Source organism: Mirounga angustirostris, unplaced genomic scaffold (genome assembly GCF_029215605.1).
Source record: "Mirounga angustirostris isolate CCGP_5_RB_7025 unplaced genomic scaffold, mMirAng1.0.hap1 SCAF_2, whole genome shotgun sequence".
In the NCBI taxonomy this organism is placed as follows: domain Eukaryota; kingdom Metazoa; phylum Chordata; class Mammalia; order Carnivora; family Phocidae; genus Mirounga; species Mirounga angustirostris.
In genome coordinates, this window is record NW_026991710.1 from 388,062 (window position 1) to 410,838 (window position 22,777).

At 49.9% G+C, this 22,777-nt stretch overlaps 2 protein-coding genes across 20 annotated transcripts in view; one reads left to right on the forward strand and one right to left on the reverse strand.

The window, feature by feature from the left end:
- TMEM175 (transmembrane protein 175) overlaps window positions 1-22,777 on the forward strand; it is a 25,793-nt gene continuing 3,016 nt past the window's right edge. Inside the window, exons 1-10 of one of the 12 annotated variants that reach the window (XM_045881680.2) lie at window positions 84-223; window positions 890-1,008; window positions 12,966-13,126; window positions 13,395-13,433; window positions 15,347-15,441; window positions 17,406-17,457; window positions 17,791-17,826; window positions 18,426-18,509; window positions 18,911-19,075; window positions 22,597-22,675. In XM_045881680.2, the coding sequence (XP_045737636.1) occupies window positions 12,974-13,126; window positions 13,395-13,433; window positions 15,347-15,441; window positions 17,406-17,457; window positions 17,791-17,826; window positions 18,426-18,509; window positions 18,911-19,075; window positions 22,597-22,675 (703 nt within the window). In that variant the 5' untranslated portion in view covers window positions 84-223; window positions 890-1,008; window positions 12,966-12,973. The other 11 variants (XM_064584106.1, XM_045881678.2, XM_045881679.3 and 8 more) reach the window with 11 other exon arrangements.
- The window catches only part of DGKQ (diacylglycerol kinase theta), an 18,902-nt gene continuing 15,198 nt past the window's right edge, over window positions 19,074-22,777 (reverse strand). For 4 of the 8 annotated variants that reach the window (XM_064584092.1, XM_064584094.1, XM_064584091.1 and 1 more), the window contains 2 exons: window positions 21,239-21,428; window positions 19,074-20,616 (listed from right to left, as the gene is read on the reverse strand). In XM_064584092.1, the coding sequence (XP_064440162.1) occupies window positions 21,252-21,428 (177 nt within the window). In that variant the 3' untranslated portion in view covers window positions 19,074-20,616; window positions 21,239-21,251. Of the gene's footprint in view, window positions 20,617-21,238; window positions 21,429-22,777 lie in introns of those variants that run through there. The other 4 variants (XM_064584090.1, XM_064584089.1, XM_045881672.3 and 1 more) reach the window with 4 other exon arrangements.

The window sequence follows — 22,777 nt, forward strand, 5'->3', positions numbered from 1 at the left end:
CCGCCTCGCGGCGAGCTTCCGGCCGCCGCGCTCCGGGCGCCTGGCTGGCGGGCGGTGCGGCTCCGGGCCCGGCGTGCGGCCGTGTCTGCGGAGGCTCCTTTCCGGGTGCTCGGGCCTACGGGGGCGTCAGCCGCGGCCGGGAGCGGCTCGCTGGGCCGCAGCTCTTGAGAAGCGCCAGCTGGGCCGCCCAGCCGGCGACACTCCCCGCGACTTGTGGAGCAAGGTCGGTAGCACCGGGCGCGCGCCTAGCTGGTTCGGTTCGGGGGGGCCGGTCTGAGGGTTTGTTCTGAGCACACGAGGTGGTTGCTGCCAAAAGCCGGAAGAACCCTAAGAAGCCCCGTTCCCAGCTTCCGTGGAAGCGTCCGAGCTGGCGGCGCTGGGCCCCGGATCGCGGTCACCCGCCACCTGCGGCTGCCCCTGCGGGGGAGGCCATTCGCCGGCCCGCTCGGCGCCTGATGTCGTCTGCCGGCTCGCGTTCTCTCGCGGGCTGGAAGACGGGTCCGAAGGCTCGGCCCCCGTACCCCGCCCGCTGCCTTTGTCGGAGCAGGCGCCGGGCCCGACCGTGTCCTGCTTGGCCGTCGTCGGCAAGCGTTCCCGCTGGAATTCCCCCGGGGCGGGCGTCCCCCAGCAGCGCGTTCGCCTGGTGCCCCGAGGGCTCAGGGAAGAGGCCGCGCCACCGACGGGTACTGACGTCCTCAGCGAGTCGACGGCGGCCGACTGTCCGAGAGCCGAAGAGAGCGGAAAACGGAGTTAGGCAGAGGGTGCCAGAACACGCAGAGGGGGAGCGGCGCGTCCCAGAGCCCAGGAAGCTGTTTGAGGGGACGTAGGAAAAGGAAGAAAAGACGTACCTTAGGTCTAGCGCCAGCGGGATGATCCTGGGATCTTTCAGGGACAGTCCCGCTGCAGTGCTGGGGCGGAGGAAGAATAAAGAAGCGGACACTTGGAGGTGACTCGACGTCTGGCTGTGGAGAAGGAGGTGTGGGAGCTGGAAGACGGTGTGCGGCTGAGGTGCCTTGATGGGAATTCCTGAGCAGCTTGAAGCTGCTGGGAGGGAGCCTGTGGGGCGAGAAGGTTTGCCTGTACGAAGAGGGAGGGGTGACACCCAGAGTACGGAGAGTAAAACTCTCTTTGGGCACAAGACGCACACTTTTCATAGCGGAGGGAGGGAGGCAGGGAGGGAGGACGGCTTGCAGCTGCAGGTAGTCTTAGGTGTTGATTGGAATGAAAGGGAAGGAATTCTCTGGCGGCTTCTCTTTTCACCACGAATGAGGGAGACGGAACACCCGCTGAAAACAAGACGGGAGGTAAGAAAGCGAAGGTTTAAGCAATGTGGAAAAGGTAGGAAATAGCTGTTGTGGAAAACCTAGTGCATAACTCACTAGAAAGCATGGTAGACTTTCAGGACTCCTTTGAATTTGGAATTTATCCTCATATGACCTAGGATCAGGTAGAGTTTTAAATGGTGTAATTACTTTGGAGACCAGAGTTTACTCAGACTTTTTATCATAAGTATTTATGGAGCACCTTCATATCCTGGCACCACACGGACCGTGTTCACTCAGTCTGTATCTCCACACTTCTCTCCTGAGCTCTTAGGCCTTTGCTGTTAGATATCTCGTGTTGTGTATACATGTTTAAAACTGAATTTATGGTCTGCATCTGCAAGCCTCTGCAGATTTCACAGCAAAGAATACAGCCAGAAATTAAGAGGGTCATTTCGTAAGGATGAAGCAGTACATTCATCAAAAAGTTGTAACAGTTCTAAACAGTTTTGCACCTAATAATAAAGCTTTAAAATACATGAAGCAAAACCAAATTTTTTTTAATCAAAACCCAATTGTAAGTTGGTGCTGTAGATTGTAGTTGGAGATTTCAGTACCCCTTTCACAATATACGATAGAACAAGTACTGAGAAAATCACCAAGAATATAGTTGAATGACACCATCAGCCAGCTTGATCTAATGGACATTTATGGAACACTTTACACAATACCAGCAAAATACACATTTTCAAGTGTGTAAAGAACATTTACCAAGATGGATCATATTCTGGGCTATGAAACAAACAAGTTCTCTGACCTCGATGCGATTAAGTTAGAAAATCAGTAACAGATATCTGGAAAATCTAAATATTTGGAAACTGAATGACTCACTTCTAAATTACCCATGGGTCAAAGGAGAAATCAGAAGGAAAATTAGAATTTTGAGGTGAGAAAATAAACGTGACATTTTAAAATTTGTGGAATGTAGCCAAAACTATACTAGAAGATCTCAAACCAGTAATTTCAGCCATTCGTCTTAAGAAACAAAAACAAGAGCAAATGAAACCCAAAGTGAGTACAGAAAGGGAAATAGTAAGTGTCAGAGTGGGAACCAATGAAATAGAAAACAAAAACAGAGAAAATCAGTGACAACAAAAGCTGATTCTTTGAGAAGACCAATAAAATAGAGAAATCCCTGGCCATATTGAACCAGAAAAAAAAAAAAAAAGACAAATTAACAATATCATGAATAAGAGTAATGGTGTCAGTGCTAAAGGGATAATCAGAGAACATGAACACCTTTATGCCAACAAATTCAGCAGCTTAGACTAAAGGAACAAATTCCTTGGAAGACACTACCATGGCTCACTCACTCAAGAAAAAAGTAGATAACTTGAATAGCCTTATATCTATTAAAGCATTGAATTGACAGTTAAAAACTAGAAATATTACTAATTCTGCATAAACTTAAAATTGAAGGAAGGACGTCTTAACCAGCCCAGCCCATTCTATAAAGACAGCATTATTCTGACACTGAAATTTGACAAAGACATTACAAGAAAAGAAAAAGATTAATATCTCTTGTGGACATAGATACAAAAATTCTTTTAAAACACTTTTTAGCAAGTTGAATCCAATACTGCAAAGCATAGTATAACATGACCAAGTGAGGTTTGTCCCAGGAATGCAAAGTTAGCTTAGCATTTGAAGATTGATCAATGTAATTTACACTGTTAACAGAGTGAAGAAGAAAACCAAATGGATCATCTTACTAGACACAGAGAAAAACATGATAAAACCCAACATCTATCTATTCCTAATTTAAAAAAAAAAAAACCTGCCAGCAAACTAGGAATGAAATGAAACTTGGCCAGCGTATTAAGGGCATTTATGGTGCTCCTGGGTGGCTCTGTTGAGCATCTGACTCTTGATTTCAGTTCAGGTCATGATCTCAGGGTCATGAGGTTGGGCCACATCTGGCTCTGCACTGAGCATGGAGCCTGCTTGAGATTCTCTCCCTCTCCCTTTGCCCCTCCCCTCCAAGTGCATTTTCTCTCTCTCTCCCTCTGAAATAAAATAATAAGGGTGTTTATGAAAAGCCTATACTGACATAGAGAATAATAAAAGACGGGATCAGTAACAAGCCAAAGTTGTCAGGTCTTAACAGTTGTGTTCATCATTGTGTAAGAAATTCTCGCCAGTGTAATGAGGCAAGGAAAAAAAAAGCTTCCAGGTTGAAAGTAACAGGTAAAATTGTTTATGAAGATGACCTAATTGTTTATATTACTTTCCCAGTCTTGGTACCGTTGACATTTGGGGCCAGATAATTCCTTGTTGAAGTGAAGGGGTGGCATTGTCTAGTACGTTGTTGGACATTTAGCAACACCCTTACCTCTGTCCCCTAGATATCATTAAGACATGTCACTTGCCACAACCAGAATTGTCTCCAGACCTTACCAAATGTCCCTCGAGGGACATTAGCACCCTCAGTTGACACTCACGGCTCTATGTATAAAAAACAAACGGGATCTACAGAAGGAGCTACTGGGCCTAGTAAGTGAATTTAGCAAAATTGCAGGGTACAAGATCAATATGCAAAAAATAAGTGCCATTATTTCTAGATAACCAGCAAGATAGTGGAAGTTGAAATGAGGGGAAAATGCCATTTACAACAGCATCAAAAAATATTAAATGCTTGGGATAAATTTGAAAAAAGATGTGCAAGATTTATATACTGGAAACTAAAAAACATGGCTGGGAGAAATTAAAGACCTTAATAAATGGAAAGAATACACCATATTCATAAATCGGGAGATTTGGTCAGAGTGATTCTTCTCAAATTGATCTATAGATTCAGTGCAATTCCTGGCAAAACCCCAGCAGACTTTTTGTAAAAATTGACACACTGATTCTAAAATTAATCTGGAACTGCAGAGGAGGTAGAATACTCCCAAGTTTGAACAAGGACAAGTTGTATGACTTACAGTGCCTAACTTCAGGGCTCATTATAAAGCCACAGTAATCAAAGTAGTATGGTGCTGATTTAAGGTACATAAGTAAATCAGTGCATCAGAATAGTCAGAAATTGGCTTGGAAGTACATATAAGGTCAGTTGATTTTTGACAAAGGAATAAAAGTAATTGAAAAGATAGTCTTTTCAAAAAATGTTGCTGGAAAAATTGGATATCCATATGTTTAAAATCCGTATCTTGCATTATATACAAAAATTAAAGCATAAATCTAAATGTGAGACCTGAAACCATAAAACTTATTTTAAAAAAGTGAGATATTTTGGTATGACACTAAAGCACATCAATGAAAGAAACAGTTGGGGCGCCTGGGTGGCTCAGTCGTTAGGCGTCTGCCTTCGGCTCAGGTCATGATCCCAGAGTCCTGTGATCGAGCCCCGCGTCGGGCTCCCTGCTCAGCGGAGAGCCTGCTTCTCCCTCTCCCACTCCCCCTGCTTGTGTTCCCTCTCTGGCTGTGTCTCTCTCTGTCAAATAAATAAATAAAATATTTTAAAAAAATAAAAATAAAAAAATAATAGATAAAAGCAACAGTTAACCTGGATTTAGTCAAAATCAAAAACTTCAAAATACATTGTTGAAGATACTCAATAGGTGAACAGATAAACTGTGGTGTATCTATAAAATGGATTATTATTCAGCAGTAAAAAGAAATGAGCTGTCAAGCCATGGAAAGACATGGAAGAGCCTTAAATGCATATTGCTAAGTGAAAGATGTCAGTCAAAAAAGGCCACAGACTGAATGATTCCAATTACATGACATTCTGGAAAAGGAGAAAATGTGGAGACAGTCAAAGGATGAATGGTTGCCAGGGGTTTCTGGGGGAGGGAGGGATAAAAAGAGGGAGCATAGGATTTTTAAGGCAGTTAAACTTCTGGATGATAGTGTAATGGTGGATACAAGTCATATATTTGTCAAAACCTATAGAACCCTAATGTGAACTATGGACTTTTAGTTAGTGATGTATCAATACGTCTCATCAGTTGCACCAGCTGTATCACACTAATGTGATGTTAATAACGGGGAACTGGAGGGGCACCTGGGTGGCTCAGTAGGTTGGGCGTCCGCCTTCGGCTCAGGTCGTGATCCCGGGGTCCTGGGATCAAGCCCCGCATCGGGCTCCCTGCTCTGAGGGAAGCCTGCTCCTCCCTCTCCCACTCCCCCTGCTTGTGTTCCTGCTCTCACTGTCTCTCTCTCTCTCTCTGTCAAATAAATAAATAAAATCTTTAAAAAAAAAAAAAAGGGAAACTGGAGGGGGAGTGGGGAAAAGATATATATAGTAAGTCTACTTTCTGCTCAATTTCTCTGCAAACCTAAAACTGCTCAAAAAAATAACCCATGAGGGGTGCCTGGGTGGCTCAGTCGGTAGAGCCTGCGATTCTTGATCTCAGGGTTGTGAGTTCAAGCCCCACATTGGGTGTGGGGGGCTACTAAAAACACATAAATTTATTTTAAAATAGCCTATGAATTTAAAATATGTATATTTAAATATATGCAAATATGTATGTGTGAATATACTGTCAAGAGAATGAAAAGACAGCCCAGAATAGAGAAAGTATTTACAAATCACATGATGGACTTGTATCCAAAATATATGTTTTACTTGTGTGTGTGTGTATCTACACAGAACACATGTATAGAGGATATGTAAAGAAAAGTGCATCATCTCTGCATAATCTTCACGATAATTTACAAACTCCTGAACAGGCAGGCACACAACCTTCTTTGATTTAGTCCCCACTTACGTTAGGTGCATCTCCTAGTTTGAGCCTTGTGCTCTAGCCTTACCAAACCCCTTGCACTCTGCTGCACACCAAGCTGTCCGTGTTACAGGCACACACACAGCTGATTCCTTTTTGTCTGTTTCTCACAGCGTTGTTTGAGGATTAGAAGAGATATTACAGATGAAGTACTTGGAACAGTGCTTGGCACATAGTTATTGCTTGACAGGTGTCACTTACTCTTGTTGTCATCTTGTCATAAATATTTCCAGACTCCGCTCTGGCATACCCCATTCTTAGAGCTTTCCCAGACTCCGTTCCCCCACAGCGCCCTAATGTGTGTCAGGTAAGCTTACCCTGTTCGTGTTTACCTCTAATGCCCAGCACAGTGCATAATGCCCTATGGGGTCATCGGCTCTCGGTTACCTCCCCTCTTTTATGTGAAATTCCAGCTTTTCCTTATTCCCATCGGGATTTTGAAATTCTTTAGTCTCTTTAAACAAAAAAAAATGATCCCTCAACTCCATGTTCCTCTACTTTGTCTTGTATTCTTTATTTCATTACTCAGTCTTGTATTTTTTTTATTACCATGAGTCTTAAAAACATATATGATGAAAGTAACATGTAACTAACATGTTTTGAACGCGTATGCTGGGCACTGGTTTTTGGTTTTTTAACCCTGGTAAAATACACTTAATAAAATTTACCATCTTAACCATTTTTAAATGTGCAGTTCAGTGACGTTAAGTACATTCACACTTCTGTGCAGCCATCACCACTGTCCATTCATAGAGCTCTTCATCTTGCCAAACGGAAGCTCTATTCCTGTTAAACACTCTTCCTCCTGCCCCACCCAGCCCCTGGCAATCACCGTTCTGCTTTGTGAATCTGACTACTCTAGAGACCTTGCGTAAGTGGGATCATACAGTATTCATGCTTTTGTGACTGGCTTATTTCACTTAGCTAGCATAATGTCCTCAAGATTCGTCCATATTGTAACACATGTGAGAACTTCATTTTTAAGGCTGAACAATATTATGTTGTATGTATGTATATACCACATTTTGTTTAGGTATTCATCCATAGGTAGACACTTGGGTTGCTTCCGCCTTTTGGTCATTGCAAATAATATTGCTATGAACACTGGTGTACATACAAATGTATCTTCAAGTCTCTGCTTTTAATTCTTTGGAATATATACTTAGAAATGGAATTACTGGATCCTTTGGTAATTCTCTGTTAATTTTTGGAGGAACCATACTGTTTTCCATAGCAGCTGCACCATTTTATATTCCTACCAAAAGTGTGCAAGGGTTCCAATTTCTCCACATCCTCCCAACACTTGTTATTTTTCATTATTTTTATTATAGCCATCCTGGAGGATGATTATCTCTTGACTTTGATTTACTTTTCTTTAATGTAACCTAATGATGTTGTCCATCTTTTTTTTTTTTAAAGATTTTTTATTTATGTATTTGACAGAGAGAGAGGGAACACAAGCAGGGGGAGTGGGAGAGGGAGAAGCAGGCTTCCCACTGAGCAGAGAGCCCGACGCGGGGCTTGATCCCAGGACTCTGGGATCATGACCTGAGCCGAAGGCAGACGCTTAATGACTGAGCCACCCAGGAGCCCCTATGTTGTCCATCTTTTTATGTGCTTGTTGGCTGATAATGTATTTTCTTTGAAGAAATGTATATTCACATCCTTGGCCTATTTTTTGAATTGTGTTGTTTTTTTACTGTTGAACTATAAGGGTTCTTTATATATTTTGGATACTAAACTTTTCTCAGATATATGCAAATATTTTCTCCCATTCTGTGATCATCTTTTCAATTTCTTAATAGTGTCCTTTGAGGCAGAAAATTCAAATTTTGATGAACTCCAATTTCTATTTTTGTTGTTTGTGCTTTTGATGTCATATTTAAGAGTCCTTTGCCAAATGCAAGGCCATGAAGATTTTCTCCCAGTGTTTTAGCTCTTACATTTAGGTCTTTGATCCATTTTTAATTAATTTTTGTATATGGTATGAGGTAGGATCCAAATTCATTCTTCTACATGTGGATATCCAGTTGTCTCAGCACCATTTGTGGGAAAGACTGTTCTTTCCCCATCGAGTGGTTTTGGCAGCCTTATCAAAAGCTAGTTGACCATAAAGTAGTGGTTTATTTCTGAACTCTCAGTTCTCCTCTGTTGATCTATATATCCTATGCTGCACTGTCTTGATTACCATAGCTTTGTAGTAAGTTTTAAAATGGAGAAGTGAGAGTCGTCCAACTTTATTCTTTTTCAAGATTGTTTTGGGTATTCCATAAATAGTCAAAGGTTCCTTAAATTTCCATGTGAATTTTAGGGTCAGCTTGTTAATTCTGATTAGAAGGCAGTTGGAATTTTGATAGGGATTGCATTCAGTCTGTACATCAATTTGGGAAGTATTGCCATTTTAACAATATTAAGTCTTTCAGTCCATGGATATCTTTCCATTTACTTAAGTCTTCTTTATCTCTTTCAACAATGTTTTGCACTTTGCTAATTTGTTACTCTTTTTGATGCTATTATAAATGTAATTGTTTTCATAAGTGTCTTCTCAGATTGGTTTTTGCTAGTGTATACAAATGCAGTTGATTTTTATATATTGATCTTGTTTCCTGCAACCTTACTGAACTCATTTATTAGATGTAATAGTTTTCTTGTGTGGATTCCTTAGGATTGTCTTTGTGTAAAATCACATCCCCTGCAAATAGAGGTAGTTTTACTTCTTCCTTTCCAGTATATATGCCTTATATTTCATTTTCTTGCCTAAGTGCCTTGACTAGAACCTCGACAGTATAGTGTTGAATAGTGTTGTCCCTGATCTGGGGCAGGCGTGGGGTGAACATTGAGTATGATGTTAGCTGTGAGGTTTTTGTAGATGCCATCTATCCGATTGACAGAGTTGACTTCCATTCCTAATTTGTTGACTGTTTTTATCATGAGGAGGTACTGGATTTTGTCAGATGCTTTTTCTGCATCTGTTGAGAGGATTGTGTCGTTTTTGTCTTTTGTTCTTTTGATGTGGTGTATTACAGTCACTGATTTTTTATTTTAAACCAACCTTGCATTCTTGGAATAAATCCCACTTGGTCATGGTATATAGTCCTTTTTATACATTGCTGGATTCCATTTGTTAACATTTTGTTGAGGATTTTTGTGTCTATATTCAGTATTTACTGATTATTTAAAAACAATATTTGAGAAAATTTAAACATAAAAAAATCTAAAAAACAATATAACAGATATATGTTTCCTAATTTAGTCAGTGCCTAAAAATCACATGTAACTTTTTGTCTTATTTTTTTGGCATGAATTTTTTCACCCTCCTTGCTCACCCCGCCTTCTACTCCCTCCTCTCTCTCCCCCTCTCTTTTGAGAAGTAAAGTGTTAGAGTTCAGTGCTGGCCATGATGGAGTAAGCCGCCTACAGGCTTTCTCTCCTGCTGATGACGGGTAAAAACGAGATAAAATATTAAAAACAGTACAAAGCCGATAGGTTGGGAAAGGTATTCGAAACTTGGAGCAGTGACCATGTACGTGTGAGTTTTCCACTTTTTAACGTCTTTTTCCCATTTGACCTTTGACCATGGGCCAGCTATCCACTATGGGGCTGTGCTGTGAGAATTGCTGCACATACAGCAAAAACTCTCAAGAGAAACCCCTGTCTTTCTGCCTAGAGAAACTGGAAAGGGGCCCCTGTAAGCAGAAGCATGTGAGGGAAAGGCAAAAGAACTAGAATACTCAGAACAATTTTGAAAAAGAAGAACAAAGTTGGAGGACTCGCTCTATCAGCTATCAAGACTTACTATGAAGCTGTAGTCAAGACTGATATTGGCAAAGGGATAGGTACATAATAGTCAACTGGACAGAATAGACACTCCCAAGATAGACCTACACAGATACGGCCATTAACTTTTGACCAAAGTGCAAAGGCTGTTCAGTGGAGAAAGGATAGTCTTTTCAACAAGTGGTATTGGAATAATCAGACATCCATCTGCAAAAAAGGGAAGCTCAAATATACCTTGCACATTATATTAAAAATTATATAATAGTATTAAATTATTTATAAAAATTATAAAATACATAAAAATCTATCACACACTGAAAGTAAAACCTAAAACTTTAGAACTTCTAGAAAAAAACAGGAAATCTTTGTCATCTTGAGTTAAGCAAAGCATTGTTAGATACGACACCGAAAGAATGATCCATGAAAGAAAAGTCAGGGGCGCCTGGGTGGCTCAGTCAGTGAAGCGTCTGCCTTCAGCTCAGGTCATGATGTCAGGGTCCTGGGATCGAGTGCCGTTGTCAGGCTTCTTGCTCAGCAGGGAGTCTGCTTCTCCCTCTGCTGCTCCCCCTGCTTGTGCTCTTTCTCTCTCTGACAAATAAATAAATAAGATCTTTAAAAGAAAGAAAAGTTGAGCTAGACTGCATCAAAATTTAAAACTTATGTGCTCCTACAATGGTAGGAGAATGAAAGACAATTCACAGATTGCGAGCAAATATTTGCACATTACGTACCTAACAAAGGACTTTTAACCAGAATATATAAAGAACTCTCAAAACTCAACAACACAAATAACTCCCCCCAAAATAAACAAAAGATTCTAACAGACACTTTGCCACAAAAGGTACACAGATAAAAGGCACATGAAAATACCTGATTATTCAGTAGGGAAATGGCACACAAGATACACTACACATCTATTAGCATAGCTAAAATTAAAAGCTAACTTTTTAAAAAATCCTACCAAACTAAGTGCTGGGGAGGATGAGGAGCAATTGCAATTTTCACGCGCTGCCAGCAGGAGTACACGATGGCACAGCTCCTTGGATGAGTGCTTGGGCAGTTTCTTATAAAGTGAAGCATGCATTTACCGGCAGACGCATTCTGAGGTATTTACCCAAGAGAAATAAAAACATGTTTACACAAATACTTGTGTGCAAGTCGTTATAGTGGCTTTATTTATAATCACCCAAAACTAGAAACAACCCACGTTTTCCACCTAGTGAATGGATGAACAAAGGGGTCCATCCATACAGTAGAATTAACTACATAGCAGTAAAAAATATATTATCGATATTCCCAAAACATGGGTGAATCTCAGGCACACCATGCTGAGTGAAAGAAGCCAGACTCAGACGGTTCCATGGGGTACGAGTCCATTTATGGGACAGTCTGGAAAGGGCAAACTGATGGTAACAGAAAACATGAATGGTGGCCAGGATTTGGGGTGGAGGAAGGCTTGACCACAGAGGGCGTGCTCAGGGACAGAACTGCATTGTGACTGTGGTCATGGTTACACACCTGTGTGCATCTGTCAAATATTTATAGACCTGTGCACCAGAAGGGGTGATCTTTATGTAAGCTTTAGAAAGTGAACAAAGTGAGAAATAAATGCTAGATACATCAGAAAGCTAAAGCCCCATTCCCACCCCAGCTCCCACCCCTCCTTGCCAAGGTCATGTCAGCGCTGTCGTGAAATTGGTGAGTGCCTTGCTCCCCTGTTCTTACTGTGCATGTTTGTATAATCACGCTGTGTTCCAAACATTTATATAAATGGTACAATAGTACATGTATTGTTTTTGCAACATGATTTATTTCTCTCAACATTGTGTTTCTGAGTTTGATACGTGCCTAGATCTATTTCATTTATCTTCACTTCCTGTCTCCGTCGCTCGGCCGCCATCACAAAACCCCGCGGACCGGGCCTTCAGCGGCAGACCGTTGTTTCTCACGGTTCTGGAGGCTGAAGTCTGAGATCGAGGTGGCGGCCTGCAGACGGCCACCTTCTCGCGGTGTCCTCACCAGGAGGCCAGCGACCTCTCCCCTCTCCTCCTCTTCTGTGAGGACACGGGTCCCATCTGGGGGATCCCTCACCTCACCCCCGCCTGGGGTCCCCCCTCCTGATGCCATCCCGCGGGGGGTTAGGGCTTCCACGGAGGAGTTTGGGGGACACGTTCAGTTCTTAGCACTTTTTAACAACTCATTTAGTGTTTAATAATAGAGCGTTTTTGACATTTATTAAAATAAACTACACCAGTGCATATCCTGTGCGTCTCTGTTCCCTTGTCCACACGCCTGAGGCTACACCCAGAAATGGAGTTCCCACCTTGTACAAGGGGTGCGCACACCACACTTTATCATTTTTGTCTTCATATGAGTGTAGCGTCACTTACATTCGCGCGACCTCATCACTCTTGACAGGCTTTTGTAGACCTTAGTGGTACCTCATTGTTTTCACTTGCATTTCCTTAGTTGCTGATGAAGCTGAATATCTTACATGTTTGTTCTCAATTTGTTTTTCTTGTCCAGAAATTGCCGGTAAGCCTCCTTTATCTGTTTCTGGAGGTGGGGCTCTTTTTCATTTTGTCTTGTCCTTGAGGGGGGCTGGCACTCTGTTTTAGTCCAAGCCTCTGGGACTTGGTCCTATAGAACATCCCACATTAGGCCACAGCCATACCACCCTGAACATGCCCAGTCTCGTCTGATCTCGGAAGCCAAGCACGGTCGGGCCTAGCTAGTACTTGGAAGCAAGAACATCCCACATTTAGGATGAAAGTGTCTAGCAGTGCAGTGGTCTGGTGTTGGGCTCAGCGGTTTCAGGCTGGTGACACAGCGTGGAGAGTGCCTACCACGTGTCTGTGCTTTCTCTCGTTTCTCCCGTTTCCAGAGGGGAGGCAGGCACTGAGCGTGGCTCCTAGATGACAGTGCTCAGCAGTGAAGTGGTGCTCCTCCTGCAGGCTGGAAATACAGGGGCCTCCTGGGAGAGGACCGGTGGCAGAGGGGGTCCTTCCAACCACCACTAAGCCCCCGTCGGGAAGGGCATCCTGCTCTCAGGCACCAACCCACCCTGTGTCGCGGCAGAAGGCAGCAGGGGTAGGCCCCAGTGGCACTCTGGCCTGCTCAGACCTGTGCTTCTTCCCAGGCCCCACCATGTCCGAGCCCCAGAGCCCAGAACCGGCCCTCAGTATACAGGGAGACTCCCCCACGGGCACGAAGGATGAGGACGCTGCTGACGGGATCCAGCACTCACACCGCATGCTCAGCTTCAGTGATGCACTCCTGTCCATCATTGCCACTGTGATGGTCCGTGTGGGGCCCCACCCAGAGCCCCTCTCACATCAGGACCCCTGGCCACCCCCTCTCAAGACAGTCTTCTGGTAGAGCTTGGCCCAGTATAGACCCTGCCCTGTCTCAGCAGTGTCCTGGGGTCTCCCGGCCGCTCAGGCAGCTGGATGGGTGGGGGGAGCAGTCCAGCACTGGCCCAAGTCCCTGGCACCGTGGCATCCAAGGAGTGGTCTGTGCACAGCCCAAGAAATGTCCCTTGGTTCTTTTTGTGTCTTTGCTCTCATAGATCCTGCCTGTGACCCACACGGAGATCTCCCCAGAACAGGTACTTGGGGACCACAGTCTGCAGCATCCAGGGTGAGGGTGAGGGTGCAGGAGACTCAGTCCATAAGCCCAATTCTAGGCTCCACCCAAGATGTGCCTGGCTGGGAGGGCTGGGGCGAGGTCGTCTTCTGCTCCCTCGGCCACCCTGGTCGGCCCCAATCCTGGCCTGCAAATAGGGTCAGTGCCCTCAAAGTGAGCCTTGAGGGTGGGTTGAGAATAGAAAGTGCAGTAGCCCATCTGGTTGTGGGCCTGGAAACCTGTTCCTGGCTCCCCCAGAGTGTCCGTCACGGTAGATGGTTACTACTGGGCTGGGGGCCTCCTCAGTGCACAGGGGCACATGGGTTTTATCATAGAAGTGAGTGGGAAACAGTTCCTAAAGCAGAGTTTCCATTTGTATTAAGAGAATATTTCTGTTTCATAAATTAAGTAGTGACACACAGCACCTCAAAAGCTGGACGCGATTTCAGAAGACTCTTGAAAGTCCCCGGGCATGCCTGTGTGAGCGTGCCTCTCTCAGCCCCTCAGTGTGAACGGGGGTGTGGTTGGGGCACGGAGGAGTGAGGGTGGGAGATGCTGGGGCTGCTGGGCCTGCCAGCTGCCGTCTGGGCTCCAGGCCCAACTAGCATGCTTAGCCTGGATGCAGCTGGGAATCACAGGAGCTGCTTAGACTTTGTCTTTTTCATCTCTGGAAGAGTGACTGGTACCTCTGGTAGGGTTTTGAACAGAATTAAGTAGAAATGCAGGTCGAGCCCGGTAGCCGCAGCGGTGCCACTCTGCTCCCTAGCTGCCCTCTTCAAAGGCAGCCTGCTACCCACTGGGGCCCTGGTGCTCACCTAGCTGTGCCTGCTCCAGAACCTTCTCTGGGGAGGGCCTGGGCCTGGGCCAGGTCAGAGACCTCAGTGCTACCAATTTCAGAATGGGGTGTGGATGAGGAGCTCCTGGGGGCTTGGTTTCGGCTCAGGTCCTGACTCATGGATGGTTAGATCAAGCCCCACATCGGGCTCTGCGCCCAGTGGGGGAGTCTACTAGAGATTCTCTCCCTCTGCCCTTCCCATCCCGCACATGCTCACTCTCTAAAAAAAAATAAAATCTTTAAAAAAAAAAAGATTGGGGTGCGGATGGTAACAGGAGATGTCAGGTGGCACGGGAAGGTGTATGAGTAAACCTCACTTCTCTGCAGTTGGGGTCATCTTTTTGGAGAGCAGTACTTGTCGTCGTGAAATCTCTGTGTGTGTTAGCTGGTTCGTGGAGAAGCTCTGAGCCAGAAAGTTGTGCAGTGGTCTGGGGACGCCCACAGAGAGGACAGTGCTGGAAGGTGTCAGCTGGCAGGCACTCCTCCCAACTTGAAGGGAAAGACTAGTCAAGGTCCAGAAAACCTAGCAATTCAGAAACTGAGTCCTCAGTGAAGTACTGGGATACTGGGTGAGACACCCAGTTGCGGGTAAAGAACCAGAGAAAAGGGCAAAGCAATCAGTTTTCCACTTTGAGTTTTTGCTGATAAAGTCCAAGCTTTGTGTCCAGCTCATTTCCATTTTCCCCATCATGCCTGCAAGTCACTTCCCACCTGGGGGAGGTGCCTCCACGACCTCCCCAGGCTTCATAGCTACGTCAGATTGGGATACCTGGCAGCTTGGTTGGCTCTCTGCTCTGGACAAAGAGTCTCTGCCTCAAGAGCCGTCATTTCAGCGGGAAGCTCCACACGAGATCCCCAAATAGGCACCTGTGGGATGTGGGGCATGGGTGGTGTGGAGCAAGGGGTCGGGGGCTGGGAGGCTACCCCGAAGAGGAGCCTCTTCTCCGCAGGGAGGGGCTGGGGTAGAGGCCGATCCAAGGACCCTTCACGGGCCCTGCATGGGGCCGCCCTCTGGCTGCCGCAGAGTAAAGTCTGATGCTGACGCTCTTCTGTTCCGCCAGTTTGACAGAAGTATACAGAAACTTCTAGCAACCAGGATTGCTGTTTATCTGATGACCTTTCTCATCGTGACTGTGGCCTGGGCAGCACACACAAGGTACGGAGCCAGGCTGAGGGCTTTTTCCAGACTGAGCTCCACGTCTTTGTGGCTCCCTCGGTGTGTGTGCCCCGTGGCTGCAGGCCTCCGCTTGCTCGCCTCCACATGACACAGCGTCGCCCGCTCCCATGGGCACACGCGCTGGGCCTCGACCTGGCACGGGGCAGGGCAAGCGCAGGACTGCAGGCGGACTGCCTTGTGCATCCCTGTGGCGCTGCGCTGTGCATGCACGCTCCCTCTGCCCGGTCCCGGGACTCTGGCGAGGAGGAAGAGGCTGCACGATGCACACTCCCGAGCCAGAGCCTTCTTTTCGGGAGGGGCTGCAGGGGACCCCTGACCCCCAGGCGGGACAGGCGGGCTCTCAGGAAGAGCGTTGGGGTGGATGTGGGCACGGATGCCCTCCGTTATCGGTCTGCCCTTGCAGAGGAAACACTTCTGGTTGGGGGTGCCCGGCGAACAGGGAGACCTGGAGCCCCTCAGATGCAGGCGCTCGCGTTGACAGTATCTTAACATTTTACGTTACAAACTTGTTTTCAGCAAGATGACCGTTTCTGGTGGGGACAGGCGGCCGGCCCTTCATAAGGGCTTAGGGAAGGGCTTTTCCCTTCCACCTCGATTGTCCATGGAGAGTGAGAAGCTACAACCACCCTCTGTCTGGTCCTGCTGGTGGCCGTGCAGGCCGCCGATGTGGCTGAGCTCCTGTCGCTCCAGCAGCATGCACAGGGCCACACAGAGCCTCGCGTGTGTGCTGGGTCATCGATGGCCACCCTTGGGGGCCGCAGTGCCCAGAGCAGCACAGATCCGCCCGGGGCCCCCACGGCTGTGTGCGTCCCCCCAGGCTCCGTGGGTCACCAGTGGGGCTGCCATCCCGAGGGGATGCAGCCCTGAGTATTGGCCCCCTCGGGCCCCTTTTGGCCCCTGGCTGGATGCAGACCCCCCCAGGAAGGGGGGACTGAGGCCCACTGAGCCCTGCCCAGGGAAGGTCTTGTCTTCAGAGGGTCAGAGCCCTGCAGGGTCTCCAAGGAGGAGCTGGGCGAGTTCCTCAGTTGCGCGTGGTCCCTGGCCCTGTGTTTAGTTTTCTGTCACTCCTTCCTGCCTCCATATCAAACCATCTCTCTGTTCTGTGGGGTGTTTCAGCAGGTTTAGTGAATGGCATCCCTGGAAGGACTTGTTTCTTTTTTTTTTTTAAAGATTTTATTTATTTATTCGTCAGAGAAGAGGGTACAAGTAGAGGGAATGGCAGGCAGAGGGAAAAGCACATTCCCCGCAGAGCAGGGAGCCCGACGCGGGACTCAATCCCAGCACCCTGGGACCGTGCCCTGAGCCGAAGGCAGATGCTTAACGACTGAGCCACCCAGGTGTCCAGGACTTCCTCTTTTAAAAGTGGTCTTTGGACGCGAGACCTGAAGAACAAGTTCCCTGGAGGTTTGAACTCCTCCTTCTCAGGTTTCCAGTCTCCCAGAGAACTTGAGGCGCCTCCCGAGGGCACGTCCTCCCTCCTCAGCTCCCTCCATGGCTTCTGCATACCCACCCCGGCTCTGTTGGAAACCATGCACTCCAAGTTACAAGAGTCCGTGAAAATGTGAGCAGTGCAGTTTCTAGGGACTTAGGATATCCTGTTTGTTTTTTCAGTGTCCTCCAAAGTTTGTGCTAGGTAGAATTTTAAATTTGGTTAAAAATGACATATTTGAGGTACGTGGGTGGCTCAGTCCGTTAAGCATCAGGCTCTTGATTTTGGCCTGATCATGATCTCAGGGTCGTGAGCTCGAGCCCCGTGTCGGGCTCCACACTGGGCCTAGAGCCTGCTTAAGATTCTCTCTCTCCCTCTGGCCCTGCCCCTCCCTCTTCTGCCAAAATGACATCTTTTATTGACATTTTCATCAGCAAATGCTGGAGCGTGTGTATGATGCTGTTAGAGCCTCTTTATTGACAGCACATCTTCCTGATTTTCTTACACGGTTTAGACTGTTCCAGGTTGTTGGGAAAATAGACGACACGCTTGCCTTGCTCAACCTGGTAAGTCCTTCCGTTTCTTGAGAAACGAGTGTTTGTAGGCCCATCCTCTGAAGAGGGCAAGCAGGGGCTCGGCCTTTCTGGCATCTCTGGTGTACGGAGCCTGGAACCCACCACCCGCTCCTGGGCTCCTCCCACGTCCTCCCCCGGGGGCGCCCCTGACAAGATGAGCCCCCTCCCCTCCTTGTTGGGCAGCAAGGGTATAAGCTTCCTTGGGGTCTAGGAGGTAGACAGTGACATGCCTCTGGGGTGGGGCACTGCCAGAGGTCACCCTGGGCAGCAGGGCCTGGAGCCACCTGCCTGCCTTCCCCTCCTTCCCTTCCTCCTCCTTTCTAGGCCTGCATGATGACCATCACCTTCCTACCATTCACCGTAAGTACCTGCAGTTTCCTCCCCGGGGCCAGCCTGCCCTCCCCTGGGCAAGAGGACTCGAGACCCCGGATGCTTCCTCAGAAACTCTCAGACCAACTGGGTGGTCCAGGGCCCAAGCACAGAGTTACATTCACGGCTGCTTTGAGGGTGGGGCACACCTAGGGTTCCCAGGCTGGTTGAAGGAAGGGAAATCCTCCCCAAAAGGGGCCTGCAATGGCAGAGACACCAGCTTGACCTCTTACGGGCCCAACAAGGGGCATCCCGTCCATGCTCACCAACACTCGTGGCTCCTGCCTGGCCCCCCATCCCACTGCTGCCGTCCCAGGCTCCTCCCCAGCAATGCCTTCATGCCTGCCCCCACTCTCAGTTCGGACAGAACTGTGCTCTGGGTGGGCAGGGCTGTGTGTCACAGAATTCTTCAAGAATCTGATGACATTTCGGCTTTAAAGGCTTAAAGCATTCCGTGGAATTGCTCTGGTAGGGAGGGACACCCTCTGGGTCTACTGCCGGATGTGTGTGCCCGACTGAGAGCAGGGGGCTCATGAGCTCTGGGGCCCTGCAGAACCTGGTTTTGTCTTGTCTTGTGTTCTTGGCTGCAGTTTTCCTTAATGGTGACCTTCCCCGAGGTGCCTCTGGGCATCTTCTTGTTCTGTATGTGCGTGATCGCCATCGGGGCCGTGCAGGTAGGACACCCCGGCCTGCCTCCCCTCCCCCACACGCTTGTCCTCCTGCGCACACGTTGTCCACACGTGTGGCGAGAGTCGTGCTCGCGGGGCATGCTGTAGAGTGACCGCCCAGGCGCCCTGCCACGCCTGCGGCAGAAGATGCAGAGGTTCTTAGAGCCTGGGCTTCCTGTGCTGGCCTGGAGAGGGTCAGTGCCCTGTGGTGCCTGGTGGGGCAAGCCTCTCGGAGATCCCCCCACGCGGCCCAGAGAGACAGGCAGAGGCTCCTGTCCCCTGTCCGCCCCCCCAGGGCACGGCGTGGCGCGCGCGCCTCGCGCCCGTGCGGCTTCCGTCCGTGGGCGTGGGGGCAGGGGTCCCTGGCCAGAGGTCCCTGCCTCTGCCTGCAGCCTCCTCTCCCACAGGCGCTGGTCGTCGTGTATGCCTTCCACTTCCCCCACCTCCTGCACCCCCAGATAGAGCGCTCCATCCACAGGGCCCTCTACCGGCAGCATATCCTGGGCATCGTCCTCAGGGGCCCGGTGCTGTGCTTCATGGCCGCCGGCTTCTCCCTGTTCTTCTACCCTTTGGTGAGTCGGGGGGAGCAGGGAGGCGGGGAGGGGGGACTGTCTCACTGATGCCCCCGGGAGGGTGGGGCTGGGGGGAGAGAGCTGTGCAGAGGTCTCGGGGGACCACCAGCACGTGGCCTGGTGCCCAGAGTGCCAGGGAGCGCAGCCGGAGGGAGAGCCTCCCCACCACCAGCGGGACCTGTTGTGCAGGTGAACGGGCACCCCAGCCAGCCAGGCCCGCATGAAGAGACACAGGGTCCAATGGGGGCAGCCAGCGGGCCATGACCACCCACGTTTTCCCCAAGCGGGCGAAGCTTTAAGACAAGACGGGAGAGACTCAGATGCCCGGAGTCTGGGCTGTGCTTGTTCCCTGGGCGAGTAAGGGGTCTACATGAGGCCACCGGGGCAGCCGGCACTGGATGGCTTCTGGGTGGGGGTTCCAGGGGCATTGCCACGACGACAGGCAAGAGGCGCCTTAGGACGCACAGTGATAAACCGTGTGAGCAGGTGGGGAAGTGTCCTAAAGACCCACGCAGAGGGTACGAGCGGCCCAGAGAGAGCGCAGAAAGAAGATCCCACTGAGAAGTGGAGGGGGACCCAGCTGGGGTCAGAGGTCAGGATGCTTTGCACGGACAGCTCCGTGCACACCACCACCCGTGCAGGGATGCTGGAACTTGGAGCTGCGCCAGCCAGATCACAGAAATCAAGGTCGGCTAGTGCCCTCTTAGCCCTTAGCTAATTTAATAGGCACGTTGTTCTAGAACGCTTCCATTGTCCAGGAATGCAGAGAAATACAAACAAGCAACTGTCTCAGAGTCGATTGTGGAAGCTTTATGCGTGGCTCCTGCCTGGACCTGAGCTCTCGTGAAGCGCAGTGAAGTTTCAGGCCCAAAGCATCGTAACTGTGAAAAAATGGTTGATGTTGTTTTAAATGTCTAGTAAACATTTCAGGAGATGCCAAGTTTGAAACAGATAGGCTAGCAAGGGCCACTGCTGAGCATCGTTCCCTCCAGGACGGAGCTGCCTGGTGGGGGCTGAGCGGCCAAGGCGTCCAGAGGTCAGGGCCGGGCAGGTAGAGCGGGGGAAGGTGCACACTGGCGTGTCAGGTGAGGGGCAGGCCTCAGGACACTGCTTGGTCTCCTCAGTCTTGAGCATGTTTGAGGTGCAGGGGTGCTGGTGGGAAGGATGCTGCAGGGGCGCTTGGGGTCGGGCAGGGCATCCTTGGCTGTGGCCTCTAGCAGGGTCGCTCCCAGTGGACAGGGCAGGGCCAGCAGGGGGATGCATTGGACAGGAGTCAGCAGTAAGGGGCATATGGTCCGAGGATGTGTACACGTCCTGGTTTTGAGTGGGACCGTCTCTCCTGGCTGTGCGTTCCGGGTGGTCAACAGCACGTACTGGTTGGACAAAGTCAGGGCTTGAGCAATGACGAGGGTCACTGCATGGAGGATCGGAGGGACGGCTGGGGTGTGTGGTGTGGGTGGCCTGGGTGAGCCGAGCGGAGGACAAGGTAGTCTGTGCCCACTGCCAGGGCCTGGGCTGCATGGGCTGGTGTCCAGTGTGTCCTGGGGGTAACAGGTGACACAGCGTTGGGTCCATGTGTGGCTGGGCAGTGACCATGCCCTGGTGGGATGAAGGCAGTGGGGAGGGGACACCTGAGCCACCAGACTGGGAGGGTCCAAGTGTCAGTAAGTAGGTCAGGGGCCTCAGAGGATGGGGTCACTCAGGCCGTGGCGCTCTGTGATGGATCAGTCAGCTCTCCATCCACCCCGCACTCACCTGTCCATGAGCCTTCCTCCCTCTGGCCCCTTGCCTCCGCCCCCTCACCTCCTCCCCTGGAGCCCCATGCCCACCACTGCCTGTGAAACAACACGTCGGAGCTTCCTGACCCCCAAGGCCTGCCCACTGCAGCCTCCATCCTTCCAGACATTGCCTCAGCCAGACACTGTGTCGGGTCCACCTTCCAGGTCCAGCCCCTTCTCACCAGCCTGGTCCAGGCCATCCTGTCCTCCCTGTGGACTGCCTTCTTCTGATGGCGATGCCCACAGGGCCCAGGGCCTCACCTGCCAGCATCCGTTTAGATGCCCCTTGTGTCGTGTTCCCAGCCCCGCACCAGACTCAGGTCCCTCGTCTGCTGGGGCCGCCCTCCTGCCGATCCCCATCCCACAGTGGTGGGCCGCCTCCTACCTGTGTACCTGCGTCACAGCTGGGCAGCACCTCCCTCAGGGTGTGTGTTGAATGATGCTCGCGTTGCGGTCTCTTGAAACACGGGAACTTGCTCAGGGAGAGATCTGTGACGCGTCTGACGTGTCCCGCTGTCTCCCTGATTGTGCCATGCGTAGTCGTGTCCCCACATCAGCTGACCTTGAAGTACTGGCTGTGCAGGACAGAGGGCCAGGTATGGGCCTGGGCAGGCATGGGACAGGGCCGGGGTGCCGGCTGGGTGGTGTGGGGCCTTGGGGGCTCGTGCTGCCAGGGCCCAGGGCGGGATCTGCTGAGCCGCCCCAGGACCCGGCCCTGCACCCTTTCTCAAGTAACGTGGTGGACGCACAACATAAACTCCCCCCGTCCAGTCCAGAGGCATTGGCTCTGCGGCCACCACTCTACCTGCTTCTGGAATGTTCCCATCACCGCAACAAAAACCCCACCCCCGTGAGCAGTCTCCACCCCCCACCACACCCTGCTCCCTGGAAAACCCCTGATCTACTTCCTGTCTCTCTGGGTAATTAGTGTAAATGGAATCCTACAACGTGAGGTTTTTATGTCGGGCTTCTTTCATTCAGCATAATGTTTTCGAGTTTGTTCATGTGGTAGCAGGAGTCAGGAATCCACCCTCCCGTTGGACAGTCATGGGAAGGACCGCAGTTTGCTTAGCCACTGGTCCATCCACGGACACTGGGGTGGTGCTTCCCTGTCCCAGCTGCTGGGCATGATGCTGCCGTGAACACGGGGGTGCCGGCATCTCATCGAGACCCTGCTCTCCGTTCCCCGGGGAACACACCCAGACGTGGAATGGCTGGGCCGTGGGCTCATTCTGTGCCTAGTGTTTTGAGGACCCTCCGCGGTGTCTTCCACGGCGGCTGCGCCCCACGTCCTCGCCGAGGCTTGTCGGTCCCGCTCCTTTAAGAGCAGCGGTCCTGCGGGGGGTGGGGTGGGGTCTGCCCGTGGTTTTGACCCGCATTTCCCTGATGTTGGTGATGCTCAGCACCTTTCCCCGTGCGGGTCGGCCACTGTGTATCTTCTTCAGAGAAATGTCTGCCCACCTTGGCTGGGTGTTGTGTCTTTGCTGTGGAGGTGTTTTCCGCCTGCCCCGGGTACCAGACCCTCATCAGCTGTGCGGCCTGCTGGTATTTTCCCACATTCTGTGAGCTGCCTTTTCATTCCTCTGGAAATACTCTGACGCACAAAAGTTTTTCAGCTCGATGAGGTAGAAGTCACATGTGCTTTCTTCTGTTGCTGGGGCTGCCGCCCCTTTGGAGCGGATGGCTTCTGGGTGGCATTCCGGGCACCGCATCGCCTCCTGACATGTCCTGGGTCTCACGCAGTCGTACCTGCTGATGGCAACGGTCATCTTCCTTCCCTACGTCAGCAAGGCCGCCAGCTGGTGCAAGGGCAGGCTTGTGGGTAGGTGCTCGGGCAGGCTGGTGTGTGGGGCCTCGGCACTGCTCCCTAAGGCCTGTGGAGTGTGGGAAGGGCCCAGGCACCCATGACAGCCAGGTGTCCCTG